This window comes from Rhinoderma darwinii, chromosome 4 (assembly GCF_050947455.1).
Source record: "Rhinoderma darwinii isolate aRhiDar2 chromosome 4, aRhiDar2.hap1, whole genome shotgun sequence".
Taxonomy (NCBI): Eukaryota; Metazoa; Chordata; class Amphibia; order Anura; family Rhinodermatidae; genus Rhinoderma; species Rhinoderma darwinii.
Window position 1 is genome coordinate 267,140,259 of NC_134690.1, and position 23,433 is coordinate 267,163,691.

General features: G+C 45.7%; 1 protein-coding gene across 1 annotated transcript in view; it reads right to left on the reverse strand.

The window, feature by feature from the left end:
* The window catches only part of LOC142760524 (uncharacterized), a 34,299-nt gene extending 14,301 nt beyond the window's left edge, over positions 1-19,998 (reverse strand). Inside the window, exons 1-4 of the mRNA XM_075863722.1 lie at positions 19,524-19,998; positions 17,800-17,922; positions 4,261-4,932; positions 410-1,139 (exon numbers count right to left, since the gene is read on the reverse strand). Of these exons, the coding sequence (XP_075719837.1) occupies positions 410-1,139; positions 4,261-4,932; positions 17,800-17,922; positions 19,524-19,998 (2,000 nt within the window). The remainder of the gene's footprint in view (positions 1-409; positions 1,140-4,260; positions 4,933-17,799; positions 17,923-19,523) is intronic.
* Between the last annotated feature and the right edge of the window lie 3,435 nt (positions 19,999-23,433).

A 23,433-nucleotide genomic window follows, 5' to 3' on the forward strand; every position in this document is an offset into this window, starting at 1 on the left:
TGCATCAGCCTTAATATTTTTGGACCCAGCCCTATAGGTAACCAAGAAATTAAATCTGGTAAAGAACAGTGCCCAACGAGCTTGTCTAGGATTAAGCCTCCGGGCAGATTCTAGGAAAACCAGATTCTTGTGGTCAGTAAGGACCGTTACCTGGTGTCTGGCCCCCTCCAAGAAGTGACGCCACTCTTCAAAAGCCCATTTAATGGCTAAAAGTTCGCGGTTGCCAATATCATAGTTACACTCCGTGGGCGAAAACATCCTAGAGAAGTAAGCACAGGGGCGGAGATGGGTGAGGGAGCTGGTACCCTGGGACAAGACGGCCCCCACTCCCACCTCGGACCCGTCAACCTCCACAATAAATGGCTCCCTTTGGTTGGGCTGAACCAGCACGGGGGCCAAGATAAAGCACTTCTTGAGGGTCTCAAAAGCCTGGACGGCCTCAGGGGGCCAATGGAGGACATCAGCACCCTTGCGAGTGAGGTCCGTAAGAGGCTTAGCGACGACCGAGAAGTTGGCAATAAATCTCCTGTAATAGTTAGCGAACCCCAAAAAACACTGTAGCGCCTTCAGGGAGGCAGGTTGGACCCATTCCGCCACAGCCTGAACCTTGGCCGGGTCCATGCGGAATTCATGAGGAGTGAGGATTTGACCTAAAAATGGTATCTCCTGTACCCCAAACACACATTTTTCGGTCTTCGCAAACAGATTATTTTCCCGAAGGACCTGGAGGACCTTCCTGAAATGCTCCACGTGCGAGGACCAGTCCTTGGAAAACACCAGTATGTCATCAAGGTACACTACAAGAAAATTACCCAGGTAATCTCTCAGAATTTCATTAATAAAATTCTGGGAGACGGCAGGGGCATTACACAACCCAAAGGGCATGACTAGGTATTCGAAATGACCTTCGGGCGTGTTGAACGCAGTTTTCCACTCATCCCCCTCTTTGATGCGGATAAGGTTATATGCCCCCCGTAGATCGAACTTAGAGAACCATTGGGCCCCCTGAACCTGATTAAAAAGATCCGGAATCAAAGGAAGGGGATACTGGTTCCTTACTGTGACCTTATTCAAGTTCCGATAATCAATGCACGGCCTAAGACCACCATCCTTCTTCCCCACGAAGAAGAAGCCAGCACCTACAGGAGAAGTCGAGGGGCGAATGAAACCCTTGGCCAGGCATTCTTGGATATACTCCCTCATAGCTTTACGTTCAGGACATGAAAGATTAAATATCCTCCCCTTAGGAAGCTTGGCACCAGGCACCAAATCGATGGCGCAATCGTAATCTCTATGAGGGGGCAACACCTCGGAGGCCTCCTTAGAAAACACATCAGTGAAGTCCTGAACAAACTCAGGAAGCGTGTTTACCTCCTCCCGGGGAGAAATAGAGTTAACCGAAAGACATGACATCAGGCAATCACTACCCCATTTGGTGAGATCCCCAGTATTCCAATCAAACGTGGGATTATGCAGCTGCAACCAGGGAAGACCTAATACCAGATCGGACGATAATCCCTGCATCACCAGTACAGAGCACTGCTCCAAATGCATGGAGCCAACACGGAGTTCAAAAACAGGAGTATGCTGAGTAAAATAACCATTAGCAAGAGGAGTGGAGTCAATACCCACTACCGGGATAGGATAAGGTAAATCAATAAAAGGCATTTTTAGAGACATAGCAAATTCCACAGACATGATATTAGCAGATGAGCCCGAATCCACGAAGGCACTGCCTGTAATGGCAGGAAGGAGGTGAAGGGAAAGTGAGCCCTAATCTACCCACCGCCCTGTCCCTGCCTACTTGCAACGACCCGCCCTAGGCGACGAGGTACAACTGGGCGGCGGTCCCTACGCTGGCTAAGTGCACAGGAAGACAAACAGGGAACACGCAAGGGAAGGGGCAGTAGCAACGGAACGCCACGAGGAAACGGGGCGGCGAACGAACAGTCAGGACCAGGACGAAGTGAGTACACCCGAGCAGGCACAGAGACAGAAGCAAGCCAGGGCAAGCAAGCAGGTCAAGCAGAACTGCAGCAAGGCAGAAGCACGGCAGAAGCAGGCTGGAGCAAGCAGCAGAGGCCAGGAATCCAAAAGAATTACAAGCACTGAGGGAGAGCACAGGGCAGGTAATAAAGGGCAGGGGGCGGAGCTAACTCCGAGAGACCAGGCCGCGATAGGCTCTCCCACTCCTGAGCCTGCCACCCTGGTTGGTGGGAGATGGTGTCAGTCGAGCAGGTCTGGCCTCAGGTGTGGATTGATTAATCCCAGGAGTATAGCTAGATGAAGTACCTGGCAGATCCCTAACAGTACTCCCCCTTTTATGAGGGGCCACCGGACCCTTACTAAGGGGACCCGGTTTAGTGGGGAAGAGGAGGTGGAACCTCCTGATCAATACCCCAGCATGAACATCACGGGCAGGTACCCAAGTCCTCTCCTCCGGCCCGTATCCTCTCCAATGGACCAGGTACTGGAGGGAGCCCTGGACCATCCTACTGTCCATAATCTTGGCCACCTCGAATTCCACCCCCTCAGGGGTGAGAACGGGAACAGGAGGTATCCTCGAGGGGGACCAGGACGGGGAGCAGCGTTTAAGGAGGGAGGCATGGAAGACGTCATGTATGCGAAAGGATGGGGGGAGCTCCAGACGGAAGGATACAGGGTTGAGGACTTCAATGATCTTATAAGGTCCAATAAATCGGGGAGCAAACTTCCTGGACGGGACCTTAAGGCGCAAGTTCCTGGACGACAACCAGACCAAATCCCCGACGACAAACCGGGGGTTAGCAGAACGTCTACTATCCGCCTGAATCTTTTGTGCGCTCTGGGACGCCTCTAGGTTCTTCTGAACCTGGGCCCAGACAGTGCACAGTTCCCGATGAACCTCCTCTACCTCAGGATTATTGGAACAACCAGGGGAGACGGAGGAGAACCTTGGGTTAAACCCGAAATTACAGAAAAACGGGGAGACCCATGACGAGTTACTGACCCGGTTATTCAGGGAAAATTCAGCAAGGGGAAGGAATGAGACCCAATCGAATTGACAGTCAGAGATGAAACACCTTAAATATTGTTCCAGGGATTGGTTGGCCCTTTCCGTTTGGCCATTAGTTTCGGGATGGAAGGCGGAGGAGAAGGACAGATCAATCTCCAACTTTTTACAAAAAGCTCTCCAAAATAAGGAAACAAATTGTACCCCTCTGTCAGAAACGATATTGACTGGGGCCCCATGGAGACGCAGGATGTGTTTCACAAACAAAGAAGCTAACGTCTTGGCGTTAGGTAGCTTCTTAAGGGGCACAAAGTGGCACATCTTGCTGAAGCGGTCGACTACCACCCACACCACCGACTTGCCCTGAGATGGAGGCAAATCGGTGATAAAATCCATGGAGATATGGGTCCAAGGTCTCTGGGGAATGGGCAAGGAACGTAGTAGGCCCGCAGGTCGGGACCTAGGGGTTTTGGACCTAGCGCAAACCTCACAAGCGGCGACGTAAGCCCTAACATCTTTAGGCAACCCAGGCCACCAATAGTTTCTGGTAATGAGGTGTTTGGTGCCCAAGATGCCAGGATGACCAGATAGAGCGGAGTCATGGTTTTCCCTGAGTACCCTCAGCCGGTATTGCAGGGGAACAAACAGTTTGTCCCCAGGGGCGTTCCCGGGAGCTGCACCCTGATCAGCCGCGATATCAGAAGCTAAATCAGAATCCGTGGCAGAGACGATTATACCAGGGGGTAAAATACAAGCGGGATCCTTCTCGGAAGGAGGATTGGCCATGAAACTACGTGACAGAGCGTCAGCCTTAATATTCTTGGACCCAGCCCTATAGGTAACCAAGAAATTAAATCTGGTAAAGAATAGTGCCCACCGAGCTTGTCTAGGATTAAGCCTCCGGGCCGATTCTAGGAAAACCAGATTCTTGTGATCCGTAAGGACCGTTACCTGGTGTCTGGCCCCCTCCAGGAAGTGCCGCCACTCCTCAAAAGCCCATTTAATGGCTAGAAGTTCGCGGTTACCAATATCATAGTTACTCTCCGTGGGCGAAAACTTCCTAGAGAAGTAAGCACAGGGGCGGAGATGGGTGAGGGAGCTGGTACCCTGGGACAAGACGGCCCCTACTCCCACCTCGGAAGCGTCAACCTCCACAATAAATGGCTCCTCTTGGTTGGGCTGAATCAGCACGGGGGCCGAGATAAAGCACTTCTTGAGAGTCTCAAAGGCCTGGACGGCCTCAGGGGGCCAATGGAGGACATCGGCACCCTTGCGGGTAAGGTCCGTAAGAGGCTTAGCGACGACCGAGAAGTTGGCAATAAATCTCCTGTAATAGTTGGCGAACCCTAAAAAACACTGTAATGCCTTAAGGGAGGCAGGTTGGACCCATTCCGCCACAGCTTGAACCTTGGCAGGGTCCATGCGGAATTCATGAGGAGTGAGGATTTGCCCTAAAAATGGTCTCTCCTGTACCCCAAAGACACATTTTTCAGTCTTAGCAAACAGATTATTCTCCCGAAGGACCTGGAGCACCTTCCTGACATGCTCCACGTGGGAGGACCAGTCCTTGGAAAACACCAGTATGTCATCAAGGTACACAACAAGAAAATTACCCAGGTACTCTCTCAGGATTTCATTAATAAAATTCTGGAAGACAGCAGGGGCATTACACAACCCAAAGGGCATGACCAGGTATTCGAAATGACCCTCGGGTGTGTTGAACGCAGTTTTCCACTCATCCCCCTCTTTGATGCGGATAAGGTTATATGCCCCCCGTAGATCGAACTTAGAAAACCATTGGGCTCCCTGAACCTGATTAAAAAGATCCGGAATCAAAGGAAGTGGGTACTGGTTCCTTACGGTGACCTTATTCAGGTTACGATAATCAATGCACGGCCTAAGACCACCATCCTTCTTCCCCACGAAGAAGAAGCCAGCACCTACAGGAGAAGTCGAGGGGCGAATGAAACCCTTGGCCAGGCATTCTTGGATATACACCCTCATCGCTTCACGTTCAGGACATGAAAGATTAAATATCCTACCCTTAGGAAGCTTGGCACCAGGCACCAAATCGATAGCGCAATCGTAATCTCTATGGGGGGGCAACACCTCGGAGGCCTCCTTAGAAAACACATCGGCGAAGTCCTGAACAAACTCAGGAAGCGTGTTTACCTCCTCCCGGGGAGAAATAGTGTTAACAGAAAGACATGACATAAGACATTCATTACCCCATTTGGTGAGATCCCCAGTATTCCAATCAAATGTGGGATTATGCAACTGCAACCAGGGAAGACCTAATACCAGATCAGACGATAATCCCTGCATCACCAGTACAGAGCACTGCTCCAAATGCATGGAGCCAACCAGGAGTTCAAAAACAGGAGTATGCTGAGTAAAATAACCATTAGCAAGGGGGGTTGAGTCGATTCCTACTACAGGGATGGGATAAGGTAAATCAATACAAGGCATCTTTAGAGACATAGCAAAATCCACAGACATGATATTAGCAGATGAGCCAGAATCCACGAAAGCACTGCCCGTGGCAGACCGGCCAGCAAACGAGACCTGAAAGGGAAGCAAAATTTTATTGCGTTTCACATTAACGGGAAATACCTGTGCGCCCAAGTGACCTCCCCGATGATCACTTAGGCGCGGAAGTTTTCCGGCTTCTTATTCTTGCGCCTGGGGCAGGTGTTCAGTAGATGCTTGTCGTCCCCACAGTAGAAGCAGAGGCCATTCATTCTGCGAAACTCTCTACGTTGTCGAGGGGACATGGAGGCCCCAAGTTGCATAGGTACCTCCGAGTCCTCCGTGGAGGGGCGAGGAGACGGGACCTCGGGAGGAATCACAGAAAAGTCAGAGGGGAGCACACTGAAGCGTTCTAGCTGACGTTCCCTGAGACGTCGGTCAAGTCGTACTGCTAGGGCCATAACCTGGTCAAGGGAGTCAGGCGAGGGGTAGCTAACCAGCAGATCCTTCAGGGCGTCAGATAATCCTAACCTAAACTGGCACCTTAGGGCCGGATCGTTCCACTGAGAAGCTACGCACCACTTCCTAAAATCAGAACAGTATTCCTCAACCGGTCTCCTACCCTGACGTAAGGTCACCAGCTGACTCTCGGCTAAAGCAGTCCTGTCAGTCTCGTCGTAAATGAGTCCGAGGGCAGAGAAAAAACGATCAACAGAGGAAAGTTCAGGGGCGTCAGGAGCCAAGGAGAAGGCCCACTCTTGGGGCCCTTCCTGGAGTCGGGATATGATGATACCCACCCGCTGGTTCTCGGAACCTGAGGAGTGGGGCTTTAGGCGGAAATACAGTCTGCAACTCTCCCGGAAGGAGAGAAACGTCTTACGGTCCCCTGAAAACCGGTCAGGTAACTTGAGGTCGGGTTCTAGAGGTGAGGTGAGGGGTACTACTAAAGCAGCGTCACCCTGATTGACCCTTTGGGCCAGGGCCTGGACCTGTAGGGAGAGGCCCTGCATCTGCTGGGTCAGGGTCTCAAGGGGGTCCATGATAGCGTCAGCGTAGGAGAAATGGTAGACTAGGTAAGGGCTTGTAATTATGTAATGGCAGGAAGGAGGTGAAGGGAAAGTGAGCCCTAATCTACCCACCGCCCTGTCCCTGCCTACTTGCAACGACCCGCCCTAGGCGACGAGGTACAACTGGGCGGCGGTCCCTACGCTGGCTAAGTGCACAGGAAGACAAACAGGGAACACGCAAGGGAAGGGGCAGTAGCAACGGAACGCCACGAGGAAACGGGGCGGCGAACGAACAGTCAGGACCAGGACGAAGTGAGTACACCCGAGCAGGCACAGAGACAGAAGCAAGCCAGGGCAAGCAAGCAGGTCAAGCAGAACTGCAGCAAGGCAGAAGCACGGCAGAAGCAGGCTGGAGCAAGCAGCAGAGGCCAGGAATCCAAAAGAATTACAAGCACTGAGGGAGAGCACAGGGCAGGTAATAAAGGGCAGGGGGCGGAGCTAACTCCGAGAGACCAGGCCGCGATAGGCTCTCCCACTCCTGAGCCTGCCACCCTGGTTGGTGGGAGATGGTGTCAGTCGAGCAGGTCTGGCCTCATGTGTGGATTGATTAATCCCAGGAGTATAGCTAGATGAAGTACCTGGCAGATCCCTAACACTGCCAGTGCCAGACCGGCCAGCAAACGAGACCTGAAAGGGAAGCAAAATCTTATTGCGTTTAGTATTAACGGGAAATACCTGTGCGCCCAAGTGACCTCCCCGATGATCACTTAGGCGCGGAAGTTTTCCGGCTGCTTATTCTTGCGCCTGGGACAGGTGTTCAGTAGATGCTTGTCGTCCCCACAATAGAAGCAGAGACCATTCTTCCTGCGAAACTCTCTACGTTGTCGAGGGGACATGGAGGCCCCGAGTTGCATAGGTACCTCCGAGTCCTCTGTGGAAGAGCGAGGAGACGGGACCTCGGGGGGAATCGCAGGGCAGTCAGAGGGGAAAACATTGAAACGTTCAAGCTGACGTTCCCTGAGACGTCGGTCAAGTCGTACTGCTAGGGCCATAACCTGGTCTAGGGAGTCAGAAGAGGGGTAGCTAACCAGCAGATCCTTCAGGGCGTCAGATAATCCTAACCTAAACTGGCACTTTAGGGCCGGGTCGTTCCACCGAGAAGCTACGCACCACTTTCTAAAATCAGAACAGTATTCCTCAACAGGTCTCCCATCCTGACGTAAGGTCACCAGCTGACTCTCGGCTAAGGCAGTCCTGTCAGTCTCGTCGTAAATGAGACCGAGGGCAGAGAAAAACCGATCAACGGAGGAAAGTTCAGGGGCGTCAGGAGCCAAGGAGAAGGCCCACTCTTGGGGCCCTTCCTGGAGTCGGGATATAATGATACCCACCCGCTGGTTCTCGGAACCTGAGGAGTGAGGTCTTAGGCGGAAATAAAGTCTGCAACTCTCCCGGAAGGAGAGAAAAGTCTTACGGTCCCCTGAGAACCGGTCAGGTAACTTGAGGTTGGGTTCTAAAGGTGAGGTGAGGGGTACTACAAAGGCAGCGTCAGACTGATTGACCCTCTGAGCCAGGGCCTGGACCTGTAGGGAGAGGCCCTGCATCTGCTGGGTCAGGGTCTCAAGGGGGTCCATGATAGCGTCAGCGTAGAAGAAATGGTAGACTAGGTAAGGGCTTGTTATTATGTAATGGCAGGAAGGAGGTGAAGGGAACAAGTGAGCCCTAATCTACCCACCGCCCTGTCCCTGCCTACTTGCAACGACCCGCCCTAGGCGACGGGGTACAACTTGGAGGCGGTCCCTACGCTGTCTAAGTGCAAGGGAGTACAAACAGGGAACACGCAAGGGAATACAGTAGCCCACGGAACGCCGCGAGGAAACGGAGCGGTGAATGAGCCAGTCAGGATCAGGAAGTAGTGGAGTATACAAACGGGAGCACGGAGCAGAAGCAAGCCAGGGGCAGAGCAACGCAGGATAAACGGAACTGAAGCAAGGCAGAAGCACGGCAGAAGCAGGCTGGAGCAAGGCAGCAGTGGGGCCAGGAATCCAAGAAGAATAAGAAGCAAGGAGGAAGAGAAAACGGCAGGTATAAATGGACAGGGGGCGGAGCTAACTCTGACTGACCAGGCCGCGATAGGCTCTCCCACTCCTGAGCCTGCCACCCTGATTGGTGGGAGCAGGTGTCAGTCTCAGAGGTCTGGCCTCAGGTGTCGACTGATTAATCCTGGGAGTATACCCAGACGTAGTGCCTGGCAGATCCTTTACACTCAAGATCCCTAACTCTTTCCATGTCTCCTTGCTGAAGCCCGTGGTCCTGAACCACTACCCCAGGACTGCTAGTTCCGCAGTGGCTCCTGGCGGTTCGTCAGGAATTTTCGAAGTGAGGGAGATCCTGGCCACCAAGAAAGTGGGAGGAAGGATGTTTTATTTGGTGGATTTCAGGGGATTTGGTCCTGAAGAGAGGTCTTGGGAGCCAGAGGAGAACATCGATGCCCCTGTCCTCGTGAAGAGATTTCTCTCCTGCTCTGGCCCCAGTAAGAGGGGGGATACTGTAACGTCTGTAGCTGTCGTTCAGACTTACCCTCTGACGGCAACAGTCATAGACGTCTGCGTTCTCGGCGGCATCTCAATCCCACTTCCGGGTTCTGGGACAGTTTCCCGCAGGGCGCGCGCGCCCGCGCGTGCAAGGCCTTAAAGGGCCAGTACGCGTCCAGTTGTCATTAATCAGTAATTAGCCCAGAATGCTGCGGGACTACTAAAAGGGCTCTGCCCACTTGATCCTTGCCTGAGCGTTGTTGTATACCTAAAGTTTGTCTTGCAAATGGTCTCCAAGTGTTTTCCAGTTCCCAGTGTTTCCCGTTCCTGCTGCCTGTACCCTGTATCCCGTGCTACCATGCCTCTGTGCCATCTAAAGTTAAAGTCAAGTCGTGTCTTCCACTGCATCTACTTTGCCATCTACAGTGAAAGTCAAGTCGTGTCTTCCGCTGCATCTACAGTGCCATCTACAGTGAAAGTCAAGTTGTGTCACCGCTACTGTCTACACAACCTCAGGTACACGTTCTGGACTATAGACATTGTTATGTACCTAGTTTGCCAGCTGATATCCCGCTATGCGGTACGGCCCAGTGGGTCCACACCCCGTGCCGTGACAGGTGCAATGTAGGCTATACCAGAACAGGTAACAAGATCCAAATCAAGAATAAAAAAATGAAATCCCCTTTCGTGGCTCCGTTCCTCTGTGAGTAAACTTGGATGTTTCCTCAAACTTCCATATGGTGAGATCGAATGGTAAAGAAAGGAAGGTAGTCCGTAGTATAAATTTTTATAGATTTATTTAACGTGTTTTAAAGTAGTAAAGCAACATGTTTCAAAACCGAACGGGTCTCTTCCTCAGGCTAAAAAACACAGTGGCTAAAAGCAATCCTCATTGTACCTTTAGTAGCTGGCCAGAGCTCCTGGGAGGAGGCTCATTGGTCAGAGGCAGTGGCGGATTATCATATGGGCGATTCGGGCGGCCGCCCGGGGCCCGAGGCTCCCAGGGGGCCCATGGCAGCCCGAACCGGACATCATTTTACAAACCTATTCAGCGCGCTAGCGCTGCTACAAGCCGAAGATGAGGAGGGGAGGAGCAGAGAATTGGCCGGGATCCAGGGGTAGGACACGCCTCCCTGACAAGTGCGGGCGCCGCCATTGAGTAACAGAACAGCGACGGACGGCTGTTCTGTTACTCCAAAGCTGCAAGAAGAGCCGGGCGGGCGGTCACCGGCGCTGAGGTTAGTTAGCTTATCCTCCTGCCCAACTGGTTCCCGACCGCTGGCTGTATTTTTACGGCCAGCGGTCAGGGACGGGTCCTTAAAACCCGAGCCATAGACTTTCTACGGCTTGGGTTTTAACTTGCTGCCCGCGCGATCGGGCAGCTGAATGTCGGGTCTCCGGCTGTCAGTGACTGCCGGGGACCCTGAGGAGAAGACAGAAGCAGCTATTCTGCTTCTGTCTTCTCCGATGTCTTACACAGCGTTCAATGAACGCTGTGTATAGGAATAGAGACAGCAGCAGCGGCGCTGTCTCTATTCCTCCCGGTGATCATGTGACTGGTCACATGATCGCCGGGTGCCGTTAGTGGCAGACTGTTGCTGGGTCTAACTAGACCCAGCACAGCCCTATTAGTGACAATCGTCACTATGAGAGGGCTGATTTCCCCTGTAACTGGGGCTGCTGTGCAGCTCCAGTTACAGTGGAAAAACATGGTGTAAAAGAAAGAAAAAGTATATATAAAGTTCCCCAAAGGTCTTTTTTGACCTTTAAGGATCAGACCACAGTAATAAAAAAAGAATAAAGTAAAGTGCAAAAAAAAAATTAAATGATAAATACACATAAAATACCCACCCCAAAAAAAACGTTCCCCCCGCCAATCATTGTTGTAACGCTAGCGCTGACCCAATTACCCTAATATAGACATGTAATATATAAAAATTTCCAGTAGACAATGACGATCACAAATAAAAGGTCTATTTTAGGGTAAAACTATGTTATTACCAAAAAAAATAGCTGAAACATAAAAAAGCTTATTTTTTTACTATTATTTTCAAACTTTATGAATAAAAATTCTAATATAGCAAAAAAGGTGTGCATAAAAACGATAAAAAACGAAACCTGCATTGTCTACGGAAAAAACGTCGCAAAAATCACGTCGTTTTAATTTATTTTTTATAAAAATGTGTGTTTGGTGCAACTTTGTAATTACGTTTTATTAAAAAATATTTTCACTTTTTGAGATACAGCTGCTTTGTATCCTGTATCCGTCAGGTCAGCAGGACTGACGGGATCAGTGAAAAGGGCCCTGCGCTAAATTATAATCTTAGATGTGATAGATTTGAGGTGGATCCTGCGTGTCACTGATCCTGTCAGTCCTGCTGACCTGACGGATACAGGATACAAAGCAGCTGTATCTCAAAAAGTGAAAATATTTTTTAATAAAATCAATCAATCACACACATACTAATATATATATATATATATATATATATATATATATATATATATATATATATATATAAAATTATGATATAACGTTTTTAAATGTGTACATAACCTTGTGGCACTATATACAAGGGGGGGCGCTGTGTGCCACGATATACAAGGGGGGGGCGCTGTGTGCCACTATATACAAGGGGGAGCGCTGTGTGCCACTATATACAAGGGGGATATATACAAGGGGAGTGCTGTGTGCCACTATATACAAGGGGGAGCGCTGTGTGCCACTATATACAAGGGGAGTGCTGTGTGGCACTATATACAAGGGGGGGCGCTGTGTGGCACTATATACAAGGGGGAGCGCTGTGTGGCACTATATACAAGGGGGGGCTGTGTAGTGCTATCCACAGTGGTATGTGTGTGACGCTCTTTATAGGGGGGGGGCTTTTTGGTGCTATTTACAAGAGGGGGAGGGCTGTGTGGCGCTCTCTACAGGGGGCTGTATGGCACTATCTATATGGGGCTGTGTGTAACGCTCTCTACGGGGGGGATGTGTGATATATAGAGGGGGCTGTGTATGGCGATATCTATGGGGGTGTGTAATATCTACAGGGGCTGTGTGTGGCACTATGTACAGGGGGCTGTGTGTATGTGGCGTTTTACAGTGTGTGGTATTATATTCAGGCACGCAGTGTTTGGTGCTATTATATTTAGGGGCACAGTATGTGGCACCATAATAACTTTATTTTCGTTTATAGGTGTGGAAATGTTGGAAAAGTGAGGAGACGTCTGAGTGGCAAATTCTGCAGAAATGAGTCATGGCCGGGAGAAGTCGTCATGAGCGCTGGACCGGATGGAGAAGAAAAGAGGAAGAAAACTACTAGAATCTGAGACGTCGTCACCTGTGAGTCACTAGATTTATAGAGAATCTGTCACCTCTCCTGACATGTTTATTATAGGAATCCTTGTATTTCACAAAAAGTCTTTCTGCAGTCCAGGACTGATAGACAATTCCCCTTGTCAGGAGGTTGTGTCCCTGCACAGTGTGATACTCTCAGTATGTATGGACACAGCCCTGTGACAAGGGAAATCGTAACACTGTTAATGCTTGCCCAAAAAGGTAGTGTTAAAAATAGTTACGGCGCGGCAGGGCGGCGGTGAGGAAGGGGGGCCCAAGTTTGGGTAACAGCCCAGGGCCCATGGTCTACTTAATCCGCCACTGGTCAGAGGTCAGGGTTCATAATTAATTATATGTGTAACACTGGATGGAAGTTTACCTGTTTACCCTCTGGCTGTCTTGTTACCTGTTCTGTTTGGGAAAAAGCAAAAATACACAGCGCACATAGTGCATCATCTCAGGGGATTTGTGGAATGATGATTACAATAATAAAGTTGTGCTCACCTGGAGATGTTCTCGGCCTGATGTGTCTACAGAATGTAGGAATGCTGCAGTTCGTACGGAGACCCACACATGTTCCATTGGTAATATGATCCAAAGCAAAAAGAAAAAAAAATGAAATCCCGTTTCGTGGCGCCTTTCTTCTGTGAGTAACCTTGGATGTTTCCTCAAACTTCCATATGTTGAGATCGAATGGTAAAGAAAGGAAGGTAGTCCGTAGTATAAATTTTTATAGATTTATTTAACGTGTTTTAAAGTAGTAAAGCAACACATTTCAAGACCATTTATAGAAACTATAAAGTTATTTTTTCCGCACGATGAACACCCTAAACAAAATCAATAAAAACCTACACCAGAATCGTTATTTTATGGTCACCACTCACCACCCCTCCCAAAATAGAGAATAAAAAGTGATCAAAAAGTCTTATGTACCCGAAAATAGAACCGATAAAAACTACAACCCGTCCCGCAAAAAAGAAGCCCTTACACAGATTTCTTGCCAAAAAAATAAAAAAGTTACGGCTTTCAGAATATGGTGACACAGAAAATGAATTATTTTTTTTAAAAAGTGATTTTATTGTGCAAACGCTGCAAAACATAAAAAAACGTATATACATATGGTATCGCCGTAATCGTACCGACCCGCAAAATAAAGTAAAACTGTCATTTATAGCACACGGTGAAAGCTGCAAAAAATAAACTAAAAAACATTGTCACAATTGCTTGTTTTTGGTCACACAGCTTGCAAAAAAAAATTAATAAAAAGTGATAAAAAAAAATCGCATGTACCCCAAAATAGTACCAATGAAAAGTACGGATTGTCCCGCAACAAATAAGCCCTCACACAGCTCCGGTGGTGAAAAAATAAAAAAGTTCTGGCTCTCAGAATATGGCGATGCAAAATGTGCAGAGTGTTCAAAAACCAGATAAGATCGGGCGCCATTTATCAGTGCGACACCGGCCACATATCTATGAATTATTATTTATTTACCCCATTATTATACCCTCTTATTATACCCTGATGTACTCCACATATATAACACATGCCCCCACATTATAAACTGAAATACCAGCAAAACCCCAAACACAACTACTACCAAGCAAAATCTGCACTCCAAAAGCAAAACGGCGTACCTCCCTTCTGAACCCTGCAGAATGCCCAAACAGCAGTTTGCGCCCACATATATGGCATCGCCATACCCAAGAGAACCCGCTTAACATTTTATGAGGTATTTGTCTTCAGTGGCACAAACTGGGCACAACATATTATGCACTAAAATGGCATATCAGTGGAAAATTGCAATATTCACACCATCCGCTGTGCATTAACGCCTTTGCGCACTATGACTTAATAGCACGTCATGGTGCGGGGGTTGATTTATGGAGCGGGCTCACGTGCTGAGCCCGCTCCATACGCTGCGGGTGTTTGCTGTGTATTACAGCTGACACCCAGGACTAACGGATAGGAACAGCGATCGTGTGGTTACAGAAGCCTGTAAAAATAACAATGTACTGCAATACATTAGTATTAAAGTATATTGTACCAGCGATCCAATGATCGCTGGTTCAAGTCCCCTAAGGGGACTAATAAAATGTGTAGAAGAATTAAATCTAGTAGTGAGAAAGAAAAAAGTTTAAAGTAAAAAAAAAATGTTCCCATTTTTTTCTAAGTTAATGTAAAAAAATAAACAAAATTGGTATCGCTACATCCGAAAAAGGCCGAACGATTACAATATACCATTATTTAATTCGCACGTTGAAAACCGTAAAAAACTAAAATAATTGAAACCGCCAAAATCGCTGTTTTTTTTGTCACTTTAGCTCTCAAAAAAAAATTAAATACAACTTTTGGATCATTTTTTATGTACCAAAAAATGGTACCAATAAAAACAACAGCTCGTCCCGCAAAAAATAAGACCTCCCACTGCTCAATAAAAAGAAAAATAAAAAGTTACGGCTCTCAGAATGTGGTGAAATAAAACAATTTTTATTTTAACAATTAGATTTTTATTTGTAAAAGTAGTATATTATAAAAAAACTATATAAATTTGGTATTACCGTAATTGTATTCGTAAAAACGAAAACCCCAAAAAGTGGAATCAGATTTTTTTTCCTACATCAGCCCGCAAATAATTTTTTTTTCAGTTTCCCAGTACATTTTATGGCACTTTAAATGGTGTCAATAGAAATTACAGCTCCTCCCGCAATAAATAAGCCCTCACACCACTCTATTGACGGAAAAAGAAAAAACTTATGGCTCTAAGAACGTGGGGAGTGAAAAAACGAAAATAAGAAAGCAAAAAATGGATCAGTCCTGAAAGGGTTAAGTCACTCCTAATGAAAAGAATGTACTCAGAAGAAATTGCTTTACAAAAATTGGTTGTTTTTTTCTCCTTTATCCCTTGTGAAAATGTGAAAATTCCAAATCTTAATTAAAAAAAATTGTTATATTCATTTTCGCTGCCTAATTCTAATTTACAGACTAATTCCAATATATTTAGCGAAAAACCTGGGTAGTAAAAATGCGAACTATACCCCTAGATAAATACCTTGAGAGTTGTAGTTACCAAAATAAGGTCACTTTTGGGGGTTTCCCCTGTTTTGGCCCCTCCAGGGCGTTGCAAACGCGACATGGCACAGAAACCAATCCAGCAAAATCCGTGCTCCAAAATCCAAATGGCGCTTCTTCTTTTCTGAGCCCTGCTGTGGGTCCAAACAGCAGTTTATTACCACATATGGGGTATTGCTGTAATCGGGAGACATTGCTTTACAAATGTTCGGGTGCATTTTCTTCGTTATTCCTTCTAAATATTAAAAATTTTCTATGCTTTTTCAGAAAAACAGTAGATTTTCATTTTTACAGACTAATTCCAATATATTTCGCGAAAAACTTGTGTGGTCAAAATGCTAACTATACCCCTAGATAAATTCCTTGAGAGGTGTCGTTTCCAAAATTGGGTCACCTTTGGGGTGTTTGTGTGATTCACTGTATAACTGATACAACAAAATTGTGCTCCCACAATATAGGAATTTTTATGGATTCACTGAAGTGATATATGAGTAAAATATAAGTTTATTTAGATTACTCTCTATAAACAGGGGTACAATCACCACCGTGACAAAAGCCCCACCGTGTGAATTTAAAAACGAATTAAACAGTAAACTACTGAGTCCTGATACCATTGCGAACCCTCTATGACTCAGTATGTTTATAACAGATATCAAAACGGAATCAGCATATAACCATGGGCAAGACAGTGGTATAAACCTTGAAACACACTAGAGCCCGCGATAACCGCACCTGGAACTCCCAGTGTTAAAGGATACAACAATTCACACTGTCCCCAATGCTACAATTCCTCATTAACACGACCCTACGCGTTTCTTGTACTTATCATCAGGGGTCTGTACTTGGTCACTCTGGCCGGGATGCCAGCGATATTACTTCAACAGCAGGTATTCTGCTGTACACCACGGAAGCATGCTCGCATTGCCTCACTCCGGGACTCTGAGTCATAATAAACAGTAAACTCCTCACCCCGTCCTCGGCAGCGGTCTGCAAATCAGCCAATCCCACTCACTCCCCCGGAATTCGTGACGCCTGTCCATGTGACCCCTGGCCATCAGCTGACAGCCAGGAATCAACATCGACCGCATCAGACCGAACGCGCAGGCGCAGTGGAGATCGCAGTCGCGTCACCCATGCTGCATAAGACCCTAGGTACAGGGAGGAATCCAACGATATTTGAAAAAATGGATAGTTATTACGGATCAGCTCCTGCCCGCAACTGGACAGCCATAGACCACCTAACCAAAAAAGTACATATTGTATGGAAGGTTGAATAATAGTATATGTCTACCACGCTTTACAATTTGTGAAAAAAATTGTGAAAAAATCTCTCTTAAAGGACCATGTCTGTCGAACCTAGACTAAAAGAAGATGTGACAGAGACCACATGACAAAATGACCACACATTGTCAGCCCTAGCACTGATATCCTATTTAAATAAAGCAGGCAAAATTGGTCTGCTCATTTAAACCATCTGGTTGTACACATGACAATTTGTAAATCCACTGGGCTTCTTTTCGCAGAATGAGGTTATCCCAGTCCCCCCCCCCCCCCCCCCCGTTTTGGAGGTCTTATGAGTTCAATAGCCTGGAATTTCAAACATTCTGCTTTACCCTGGTGTTTGGCATGTACATGTTTGGATACGGAGGTGTCTCTTGAGTGAACAATGTCACCAACATGCTCTCGAATCCGGCGCCTAAACTGCCGTATCGTTTTGCCCACATAGTTCAGGGGACATGGACATGTGATCAGATAAACCACCCCTGCTGTTTTGCAATTAACAAAATCTCGGATTTCATATTCCACCTTGGTGGTAACACTTTGAAATTTGTTTCCTCTCTGAATGAAATCACAAGATTTGCAACTGCCACATCTATGTGTACCCGGTATCTGTCTATCCATCCATGTGCCTTTAGGTATAATGGGGTCAAAACAACTCTGCATGACCCTATCCCTGATATTTTTGCCTCTGCGAAAAGTAACTGAGGGCCACTGTGTGATCTGATCTGCCAAATCTACATCAGCACTGAGAATGCGCCAGTACCTTTTCAAAATTTGCATGATTTCACTTTGCTTGGAATCATACGTGCCAATGAGTCTCGTAACTCTCTCTTCCTTACGTTGTCTAGGGACAAGAAGACTTTGCCTATCTGCATCTCTCGCTCCCTTATAGGCCTTCCTGATTACTCCAATAGGAAAACCTCTATCCTTTAGTCTACCTGTGAGCTCTTGCGCCTGTCTTTCGAAGTCCTCCATCGAGCTACAGTTCTGGCGTACTCGCATGAACTGGCCCTTAGGAATACCACGCTTGAGGGGATAAGGATGACAGCTATTCCATTGAAGGAAACTGTTGGTTGCTGTTTCCTTGCGGTGTACCTTAGTACAAATTGTACCTTCAGCTGTTTTGGTGATTTTGAGGTCTAGAAAGGACAGTTCCTGATTACTGATCTCGCTTGTAAACCTTAGCCCCAAAGCATTAATATTAAGGGCTGCTACAAAGCTATTGAATTCCTCCACTGTTGAATTCCAGAACAGTAACACGTCATCGATTTATCTGATCCAGATCCCTATCGATGAAGTCCACTTAGCAAACCTATCCCCAAAAACAATAGTCTCCTCCCACCAGCCAAGGAATAAATTTGCATAGGTGGGAGCCGTAGGACTTCCCATTGCAGTACCACATTGCTGGTGAAAGATCCTATCTTCGAAGATGAACACATTCTTCTCCAGCACAAAATGTAGTAACTGTAAGACAAGCTGATTATGAGCCGTATATTGAGTACCCCTAGATCTGAGGAAATATTCAACCGCATCACAACCGAGTAAATGTGGAATAGAAGAGTATAAGGCCTCTACATCTAGACTAGCCAACAGTGTGTTATGATCCAATGTGATGCCCTCAATTTGTTTCAGGACATCCATAGTATCACATACATATGATGTAAGACCCAATACAAACGGACGCAACACCTGATCTATATATGTGCTCACGTTCTGGGTTAAATTGTTGATGCCTGAAACAATAGGTCTACCAAGTAAGGGAGGATACCCTTTGTGGATTTTGGGCAAGCTATAAAAGCATGCCATGGTGGGAAATTGTGGATATAAGAAATTAAATTCACTAGCACTGATCAAAGACCTGCTCTTAGCATCACGCAAAATACTCAAAAGCTCCTTTTTAAACAGAGTTGTGGGGTTATCTTTTAAGATGGTATAACAGTCAGGATTGAGCAATATGTCTTCACACATTTTCTTATAGTCATCCCTGCTCATAACCACGATGTTCCCACCCTTGTCGGATGCTTTTAAAACGATGTTTCTTTTTTTCTCCAAAGTAGTCAGAGCTAGGCGTTCGGACCAAGACAAATTGTTGTCAATGCCCCTCATATCCTGACTTAGAGCCTTAATCTCATCTCCCACCATGTCAACAAATAAATCCACATTCGTAAAATCTCCCAAAGGTGGCAGCTTCCTGCTTTTGGTTTTTAGATTAGTAAAGGGGCCTAGACCTGGGGCTCTACTTGATTCCTCAAGCAAACCTTCCAAGGCTTCCAGGCCTTCCAAATCAAACTCTTCTAGGCCCATTTCTATACATTTTTTGCGGTTGTGATGTTTGAAAATTTTTATCCATTTCAGTTTGCGGGCAAACAGGTTTAGGTCCTTTATCCAAGTAAATGAATCAAATTTAACCGTGGGGACAAATGAAAGCCCTTTCTCTAATAACATGGTTTCGGATGCACTTAGGGTATATTCAGATAGATTGATAATTTGCAACCTATCCGTACCTTTTCCCTTCATTAATCCTTTTGTCCCCTCAGCATATAGCGGGAAATGGGGGGATTGTTGGATAAAAAATTACTGCCACTATTGGAAGAAGCTCTAGCACGACCTCTATTCCGACCTCTGGCGCCTCTCCTAAATTTCTGTCTCCCACCACCAGTTCCAAAGAAAGGGCCCACTCTTTCTGAATCAGTTGTTTCACTCTCAGATGTCGATGGATCAGATTCTCTTAGATCCCTATTGGACTGTTGTTGCTGCTGTTGATGTTGGTTAACAAAGTCATAAGCTTTTTTTTCCCTAAATTCCTGTAGATCTCTCTGGAATTGGAAGTGCTTACGCTCTTTTAGATTATTAGTAAACCTCTCTAGAGATTGTTGTAGGATTTTATCTTTTTTATCAAAGCCAGGGGTGTCAACCAAAGTTTTAACTATCTCAATTTCTTTTTTTAGTTCTACACTAATATGGTCAAACTGGATAATCTCTTCCTCAACTAGGATTTGCATAAATCTCAATGAACTACCCGTGATCTCTTGTTCCCACCTCTCTTTAATGTTAGATGTTTTTAATCTGGAGGCTGGGACAATAGGGACTCTCAGGCCTCTTGGTACTATCTTATTTTTAAGATAGTTCTCCAGGCTCTGAATTTCCCACCAGCTCCTTGTGTAATCCTTGTGTAATCTAGTGAGGTTTTTAAAGGTGGATTTAAGGGACGCACCCTGCGTTGTATGCACCAGTTCACACTCAGAAAAAATGCTTTTGGCTTCACTCATGCATACTTCTGTACTTAAATCAGAAAGTGCAAAGGCTGCCATACCCAGATGTAATATAATATAATGAGCTGTACTAATTTTAATGATTCACTGTATAACTGATACAACAAAATTGTGCTCCCACAATATAGGAATTTTTATGGATTCACTGAAGTGATATATGAGTAAAATATAAGTTTATTTAGATAACTCTCTAAAAACAGGGGTACAATCACCACCGTGACAAAAGCCCCACCGTGTGAATTTAAAAACGAATTAAACAGTAAACTACTGAGTCCTGATACCATAGCGAAATCCTCTATAACTCAGTATGTTTATAACAGATATCAAAACGGAATCAGCATATAACCATGGGCAAGACAGTGGTATAAACCTTGAAACACACTAGAGCCCGCGATAACCGCACCTGGAACTCCCAGTGTTAACCGTGGGGACAAATGAAAGCCCTTTCTCTAATAACATGGTTTCGGATGCACTTAGGTTATATTCAGATAGATTGATAATTTGTAACCTATCCGTACCTTTTCCCTTCATTAATCCTTTTGTCCCCTCAGCATATAGCGGGAAATGGGGGGATTGTTGGATAAAAAATTACTGCCACTATTGGAAGAAGCTCTAGCACGACCTCTATTCCGACCTCTGGCGCCTCCCCTAAATTTCTTTCTCCCACCACCAGTTCCAAAGAAAGGGCCCACTCTTTCTGAATCAGTTGTTTCACTCTCAGATGTCGATGGATCAGATTCTCTTAGACCCCTATTGGACTGTTGTTGCTGCTGTTGATGTTGGTTAACAAAGTCATAAGCTTTTTTTTCCCTAAATTCCTGTAGATCTCTCTGGAATTGGAAGTGCTTACGCTCTTTTAGATTATTAGTAAACCTCTCTAGAGATTGTTGTAGGATTTTATCTTTTTTATCAAAGCCAGGGGTGTCAACCAAAGTTTTAACTATCTCAATTTCTTTTTTTAGTTCAACACTAATATGGTCAAACTGGATAATCTCTTCCTCAACTAGGATTTGCATAAATCTCAATGAACTACCCGTGATCTCCTGTTCCCACCTCTCTTTAATGTTAGATGTTTATAATCTGGAGGCTGGGACAATAGGGACTCTCAGGCCTCTTGGTACTATCTTATTTTTAAGATAGTTCTCCAGGCTCTGAATTTCCCACCAGCTCCTTGTGTAATCCTTGTGTAATCTAGTGAGGTTTTTAAAGGTGGATTTAAGGGACGCACCCTGCGTTGTATGCACCAGTTCACACTCAGAAAAAACGCTTTTGGCTTCACTCATCCATACTTCTGTACTTAAATCAGAAAGTGCAAAGGCTGCCATACCCAGATGTAATATAATATAATGAGCTGTACTAATTTTAATGATTCACTGTATAACTGATACAACAAAATTGTGCTCCCACAATATAGGAATTTTTATGGATTCACTGAAGTGATATATGAGTAAAATATAAGTTTATTTAGATAACTCTCTAAAAACAGGGGTACAATCACCACCGTGACAAAAGCCCCACCGTGTGAATTTAAAAACGAATTAAACAGTAAACTACTGAGTCCTGATACCATTGCGAACCCTCTATAACTCAGTATGTTTATAACAGATATCAAAACGGAATCAGCATATAACCATGGGCAAGACAGTGGTATAAACCTTGAAACACACTAGAGCCCGCGATAACCGCACCTGGAACTCCCAGTGTTAAAGGATACAACAATTCACACTGTCCCCAATGCTACAATTCCTCATTAACACGACCCTACGCGTTTCTTGTACTTATCATCAGGGGTCTGTACTTGGTCACTCTGGCCGGGATGCCAGCGATATTACTTCAACAGCAGGTATTCTGCTGTACACCACGGAAGCATGCTCGCATTGATATCAGCGGCATGCCTCACTCCGGGACTCTGAGTCATAATAAACAGTAAACTCCTCCCCCCAGCCTCGGCAGCGGTCTGCAAATCAGCCAATCCCACTCACTCCCCCGGAATTCATGACACCTGTCCATGTGACCCCTGGCCATCAGCTGACAGCCAGGAATCAACATCGACCGCATCAGACTGAACGCGCGTTCGGTCTGATGCGGTCGATGTTGATTCCTGGCTGTGAGGCATGCCGCTGATATCAATGCGAGCATGCTTCCGTGGTGTACAGCAGAATACCTCTGTTGAAGTAATATCGCTGGCATCCCGGCCAGAGTGACCAAGTACAGACCCCTGATGATGAGTACAAGAAACGCATAGGGTCGTGTTAATGAGAAATTGTAGCATTGGGGACAGTGTGAATTGTTGTATCCTTTAACACTGGGAGTTCCAGGTGCGGTTATCGCGGGCTCTAGTGTGTTTCAAGGTTTATACCACTGTCTTGCCCATGGTTATATGCTGATTCCGTTTTGATATCTGTTATAAACATACTGAGTCATAGAGGGTTCTCAATGGTATCAGGACTCAGTAAGTAGTTTACTGTTTAATTCGTTTTTAAATTCACACGGTGGGGCTTTTGTCACGGTGGTGATTGTACCCCTGTTTTTAGAGAGTTATCTAAATAAACTTATATTTTACTCATATATCACTTCAGTGGAACCTTTGGGGTGTTTCCACTGTTTTGGCACCACAAGACCTCTTCAAACCTGACAAGGTGCCTAAAATATATTCTAAAAGAAAGGAGGCCCAAAATCCACTGGGTGCTCCTTTGCTTCTGAGGCCTGTATTTCAGTTCATTAGCCATTAGCGCACTAGGGCCAAATGTGGGATATTTCTAAAAACTGCACAACCTGGGCAATAAAATATTGAGTTGCATTTCTCAGGTAAAACCTTCTGTATTACATAAAGAAATGTATTAGAAATGAATTTCGGCAAAAAAAAATTAATTTGTAAATTTCACCTCTACTTTGCTTTAATTCCTGTGAAACGCCTAAAGGGTTAAAACACTTTGTGAATGCTGATTCGAATACCTTGAGGGGTGAAGTTTTCAAAATAAGGTGACTTCTGGGGATTTTCTAATATAAAACGCCCTCAAAGACACTTCAGAACTGAACTGGTCCCTGAAAAAAATGGCCTTTTCTTTCAAATATGAGAAATTGCTGCTAAAGTTCTAAGCCTTGTAATGTCCTAGAAAAATGAAAGAACATTCAAAAAATGATGCAAACTTAAAGTAGACATATGGGAAATGTTAACTAGTAACTATTTTGCGTGGTATTACTATCTGTTTTACAAGCAGATACGTTTAAATTTAGAAAAATGCTAATTTTTGCAAATTTTTTCTACATTTTGGTGTTTTTCAGAAATAAATACCAAAATTATCGACCAAATTTTTTCACTATCATAAAGTACAACATGTCATGAGAAAATATTCTCAGAATCACTTGGATAGGTAAAAGCATTCCGATGCTATTACCACATAAAGTAACACATGTCCGATTTGAAAACATCGGCTGTGTCCTGAAGGCCAAAACAAGCTGGGTCCTGAAGGG